Source organism: Oncorhynchus mykiss, chromosome 1 (assembly GCF_013265735.2).
Source record: "Oncorhynchus mykiss isolate Arlee chromosome 1, USDA_OmykA_1.1, whole genome shotgun sequence".
Classification (NCBI taxonomy): Eukaryota; Metazoa; Chordata; class Actinopteri; order Salmoniformes; family Salmonidae; genus Oncorhynchus; species Oncorhynchus mykiss.
The window spans coordinates 13,477,408-13,483,407 of NC_048565.1; the positions used below are offsets into that span (position 1 = coordinate 13,477,408).

A 6,000-nucleotide genomic window follows, 5' to 3' on the forward strand; every position below is an offset into this window, starting at 1 on the left:
TTTTTCTTCTCCCCCTTATTTTCTTCCGCTTGACACTGTCCTCCACCCCCCCAGTTGCTTACCCTTCCCCACTACACTATCCTCATCCACTAGCCTAGCCTGACTAGACCCAGCCTCATCTACACCTCCATCTATAGCCTGACTAGACCCAGCCTCATCTACACCTCCATCTATAGCCTGACTAGACCCAGCCACATCTACACCTCCATCTATAGCCTGACTAGACCCAGCCACATCTACACCTCCATCTATAGCCTGACTAGACCCAGACTCATCTACACCTCCATCTATAGCCTGACTAGACCCAGCCTCATCTACACCTCCATCTATAGCCTGACTAGACCCAGCTTCATCTACACCTCCATCTATAGCCTGACTAGACCCAGCCTCATCTACACCTCCATCTATAGCCTGACTAGACCCAGACTCATCTACACCTCCATCTATAGCCTGACTAGACCCAGCCTCATCTACACCTCCATCTATAGCCTGACTAGACCCAGCCTCATTTACACCTCCTTCTATAGCCTGACTAGACCCAGCCTCATCTACACCTCCATCTATAGCCTGACTAGACCCAGCCACATCTACACCTCCATCTATAGCCTGACTAGACCCAGCCACATCTACACCTCCATCTATAGCCTGACTAGACCCAGCCACATCTACACCTCCATCTATAGCCTGACTAGACCCAGCCTCATCTACACCTCCATCTATAGCCTGACTAGACCCAGCCTCATCTACACCACCATCTATAACATGACTAGACCCAGCCACATCTACACCTCCATCTATAGCCTGACTAGACCCAGCCTCATCTACACCTCCATCTATAGCCTGACTAGACCCAGCCACATCTACACCTCCATCTATAGCCTGACTAGACCCAGCCTCATCTACACCACCATCTATAACATGACTAGACCCAGCCTCTGCTGGCTGTGTCTCATGGCCCCCTGCACGTTTACCTCGATTTCTCCCACTGGAGCTTGTATCCTCACCTTGTCTACGGCCTTTATGTGGGCACGCAAAGCTCTTGTGCCTCAAATCCCCACATTCAAAACACAGCAGACTATCCGGCATGCCTCAATTTAACTTCTTATAGGCAGGTGGGACAGTAGCGTCCAACATCCGGTGAAATTGCCGAGCGCAAAATTAAAACTACAGAATTATAAATATTTAACTTTCATAAAATCAGAAGTGTTATACATCAAAATAAAGCTTAATTTCTTACTAATCCAGCCGCTGTGTCAGACTTCAAAAAGGCTTTACGGCAAAAACACACCATGCGATTATCTGAGGACAGCGCCCCACATAGAAAACCATGAAAAACATATTTCAACCAGACAGGTGCGACACGAAAGTCAGAAATAGAGATATAATAAACACCTAACCTTTGATGATCTTCTGTTGGCACTCCAAAAGGTCCCAGAATCATCACAAATGGTCCTTTCGTTCGATAATGTCCTTCTCTATATCCCCAAAAACTCAGTTTAGTTGGCGCGCTTCAGTCAACAATCCACCGGTTTCCCGCCATCAGAATGCATACAAAATTAATCCCAAACGTTACTAATAAACTTCTCCAAACAAGTCAAACAACGTTTATAATCAAACCGCAGGTACCCTAATACGTAAATAAACGCTAAAGATGGAGAATCCTTATTGTCTTTACTGGAGAAAAACAAAGAACGCGCTCTCATTCAGGCACTTGGAAACACTACAGCCAAAATGGGAGCCACCTAGCAATCAGCCTACCCACTAAATATACTATTTTCATGAACACAACCACAGCTTTGTTAATTCTGGATGCGGAATGTATAAATTCAGCTCCCACCTGTTCACCTACCGTGAGCAGAACCTCCTCCACCTTAACTCCATTCTCAGGAGCACACCTGAATCCATGCCGTAACCACAGCGTCTCCTCCGCGCTAGGCTGAGAAGGCATCGTGCACACCACACCATTCAATCACCAGGCAACTAAAACTCTGTCCTCTTCATCCCTAACTTTGAACTAAAACAGTAGGTACCGCTAAACTAACTAGTGCGTTAACCCTCCACCATAGAAAATACAAATTGAAAGAAAAGACCAAGAAAATAAGTAAGGACAGAGCCCTCCACACGGCCTCTCAAATACAAAACACTCCCAGCATACACGGAGAGAGAAACAAACAGAGGGAGAGAGATAAAGAGAGAGATAAAAGAGAGAGACTAACCTCCAGGATCTGATCTCCAGCCCAGAGTCGTCCATCACGTGCCGCCGCCCCCTCCTCATATACCTCATGGATCACTATGGCATCCTTGAGAGAGAGAGAGAGATGGAGAGAAAGAGAGCGAGAGAGAAAGAGAGCGAGAGAGACTGTTGACTTTTTGTCTTACTTTAATGAGACATCCTCATTACACTAAAACCACCACTACTATGCTACTATGCAGTGTAGCTGTGGCTCTCATCTCTGGCTGAGATGGAGACAAATTTACGTAACCTGTCATGGTCAACATGGTCGCCCCTGAGCAAGGCTAGCAGACTTACCAGCTGGGTGTCTTTTCCCCCTACAATGCTGAGACCCAGGCCAGAGCGACCCTTGGCGATCTCTATGATTTTCTCCTGGCCTGGAACGATAGGGCACGTGGCTGGGTCTACAGTATAGAGAGAGGGAGGAGAGAGATTTTGTTATTAAACCTCAATGCAAGTGTTTATGTTGTTGGCTGTCCTCTTTATAATGAATAATATACATTTCTCTACACCTGCAATAACATCTGCTAAACACGTGTACGTGACCAATAACATCTGCTAAACACGTGTACGTGACCAATAACATCTGCTAAACACGTGTACGTGACCAATAACATCTGCTAAACACGTGTACGTGACCAATAACATCTGCTAAACACGTGTACGTGACCAATAACATCTGCTAAACACGTGTACGTGACCAATAACATCTGCTAAACACGTGTACGTGACCAATAACATCTGCTAAACACGTGTACGTGACCAATAACATTTGATTTGATTCACAACTTTCTGCACAAAGAATTGAATAGATAAAATAAGACAGTTGAGTAAAACAGTCAGTTCTTCCCCAGTGAGCACAATATGTTGAAAATACCTTGTACTCTTAGGGTCCCTAATGTAGCCCTGTAAATGGCCTGCTGGTTGTGAGTGTGGCTCCATACCTTTGCTGCAGTACTCAAAGTCTGGGCTGGTGCAGGAGGAAGGTAGGAAAGAGGCAGGGGGGGGCACCAGCTCCCCTTTCACAGAGCTCACCACAGGCAGCTTACAGGAGAGCCGACAGGTTTTGGACAGGTTCGCAGTCTGCGCACACACACACATTTTAAATACTTAATTTGAATCCACCAATCAAATTGACAAAAAAAGTATGCAACCATTTTAAAGGTCCCTGTATGCATGCCACTCAAAGGTAAAGAAAGCACCTCCTTCTCCAATCAGCTAGGCTGCCCATGACAGCTGAAACAGAGCAGTACGTAGCCAATTGCTTTGCCATAATTTTTGTCAGGCCCTCAATCTGGAGGCCATGCACTGCAAGCCTGTGAACGTGGCCGAGACTGCCAAACATCAGCACCACCAGCTTGCACCTAAACCCGAGGATGTCCCAGCATGCCACGAGGGGCTGGTCCTGAAGCAGCTTCTCTGCAAAGGCCTTGTCCCCCCCCCCACAACAACAATATCTGGTATATTTGGCATACAGGAAAACACATCATTATCAAACCAGCTTCCCCTTACACAAGAATGTTTCTGCATCCACTTGTCTCGCTCGCTCGCTATCAGGTCGACAAGGTGGCCATGTCTAGCAATGTACAAATCCTTGTATGAACAGCAGCCATTCACAACATGGACAATGGACTCCATTACATTTGACTCATGTGGAATACAGAATGGGTCATGGTTTGCAGGGTACCAGAGTGCTACATTATATTTTGTTTGTAGAACTTGCAGCCTCACCTTAAAAATAAATGGCCAATGGCGAGGACATTGGGGTGGCAGGGTAGCCTAGTGGTTAGAGCGTTGGACTAGTAACCGGAAGGTTGCAAGTTCAAATCTCCGAGCTGACAAGGTACAAATCTGTCGTTCTGCCCCTGAACAGGCAGTTAACCCACTGTTCCTAGGCAGTCATTGAAAATAAGAATTTGTTCTTAACTGACATGCCTAGTTAAATAAAGGTCAAATAAAAATTAAAAATAAAATGGCACCGTTCTGGTAAATGGAATGGGAAACAGAGTGGTCATCACAGTCCAGAGCATCGAGTTTCCCCTGCAGCCTCAGGCCAGTCCAGTGTTGCAGTAGCTGGGAGACAGAGTGGACATCACAGTCCAGAGCAGTGAGTTTCCCCTGCAGCCTCAGGCCGGTCCAGTGTTACAGGAGCTGCATCCATCTGACACCGCGGAGTGTTGTCCTGCATGTAGGATGAGATGTTCCATGATGGGTGACAGAAGTCTCCACAACAACACAACAATCTGCCACAACTACATCAGAATCAGTCACTGGCTCAGTTTGCAGTGTCCACCTGAGCTCCACTCCAGTCCGGTTGCACAGGTTGTTGAGGTCTGGCCAGTCTGACCAGACACCAAAGCCAGCAGCACGAATGTCCAATATTCCATTTGCCTTCCTTCCAGGAAGTTGTCCTCAGTGTCCCTGGCCAGTGTAACCGTCCTCCTGAAGCCCAGGAAGTTGTCCTCAGTGTCCCTGGCCAGTGTAACCGTCCTCCTGAAGCCCAGGAAGTTGTCCTCAGTGTCCCTGGCCAGTGTAACCGTCCTCCTGAAGCCCAGGAAGTTGTCCTCAGTGTCCCTGGCCAGTGTAACCGTCCTCCTGAAGCCCAGGAAGTTGTCCTCAGTGTCCCTGGCCAGTGTAACCGTCCTCCTGAAGCCCAGGAAGTTGTCCTCAGTGTCCCTGGCCAGTGTAACGGTCCAGGAGGAAGGACGGCTCTGGATAACTCCTTACCTGTCACATCATCACTGTTGAGCATGTTCAACAGGTGAGTCTGTCTGGCAGCAGCGTAAATCCACTCAATATTCGGGACGCCTAAACGCCGCTCTCTTTGGCTCAGGAAGACACCGTCACGTGTGGTGTGTGTGTTGAAGCAGAGCCACTTTCTCACCACCTGAACAGTTTTGTTATTCATTTCCCCCAGAACCTTCTGTGGGAGAGGCACATTTGTAAGCAGATGTTGAATCTTTACTAGGGCCACCTCTCTCACAGCTTCTAGCTTCATGGCCACAGGCAGAGGGGAAACGTTAATCATATCAAGCCTGGTTGAATACTCATTAACAAGCTCCTCAACTCCGCCCACTCACCAGCAACATTCAACTTATGTCAAAGATAACCATATATATCGTGATGAGAGTAAACTCTGATTGGTTTATTCGTTAGTGTAAATGTTGGGGGTTTATCAGTTCGAGACTTGTACCAGCGTTTACCTCTGTCTTTTATACATTCACTGTCTTTCACTTCCAGACCTTTTCAAAAAGTAATCTGTGCGAGAGAGCATGTCGTTGATAGCATGGTCCTCTCTGGAGGAGATGTGAACGTCCTCAGCATAGCCCTGTACTGGGTTCAGTGACCACACATGGGCTGGGGCACACTGGCATTTCAGCCAATGGTTGATGGATGAAGTTCACAGCACTCCATGGGCAGATGGTTTTTATGCTAACCCTGAGTGGGAATGGCTCTGTCAGCTGCTTCACAAACACACACGCGCACACACGCACGCACACACACGCGTGCGCATACACACACTAACGGCAAGACACAACAGAAACAAAAATATTATCCAGATCTTTGTCTTTAAAATAGTTGTGAATAACTGAATAATGCATATTAAAACACAAGTTGTCTAATACTATGAGCTCCTTCTGATTCATTTCCTTCCACAGAGTGGATTCCATTGTACTACATGGAGTGCCGTTAGGTACACAGGTAACCCAAATCCACTGCGATGCTCACCTGCCCCAGGGGGGTCTCGGCAGCCGGCACAGTCACAC

At 47.3% G+C, this 6,000-nt stretch overlaps 1 protein-coding gene across 2 annotated transcripts in view; it reads right to left on the reverse strand.

Annotated features, from left to right (window-relative positions):
• LOC110511200 (multiple PDZ domain protein-like) overlaps positions 1–6,000 on the reverse strand; it is an 87,485-nt gene that overhangs the window by 33,702 nt on the left and 47,783 nt on the right. For both annotated transcript variants that reach the window (XM_036946308.1, XM_036946261.1), the window contains exons 7-10: positions 5,963–6,000; positions 3,178–3,316; positions 2,531–2,637; positions 2,217–2,300 (exon numbers count right to left, since the gene is read on the reverse strand). The exon at positions 5,963–6,000 is cut by the window's right edge and continues 34 nt beyond it. In XM_036946308.1, the coding sequence (XP_036802203.1) occupies positions 2,217–2,300; positions 2,531–2,637; positions 3,178–3,316; positions 5,963–6,000 (368 nt within the window). The remainder of the gene's footprint in view (positions 1–2,216; positions 2,301–2,530; positions 2,638–3,177; positions 3,317–5,962) is intronic.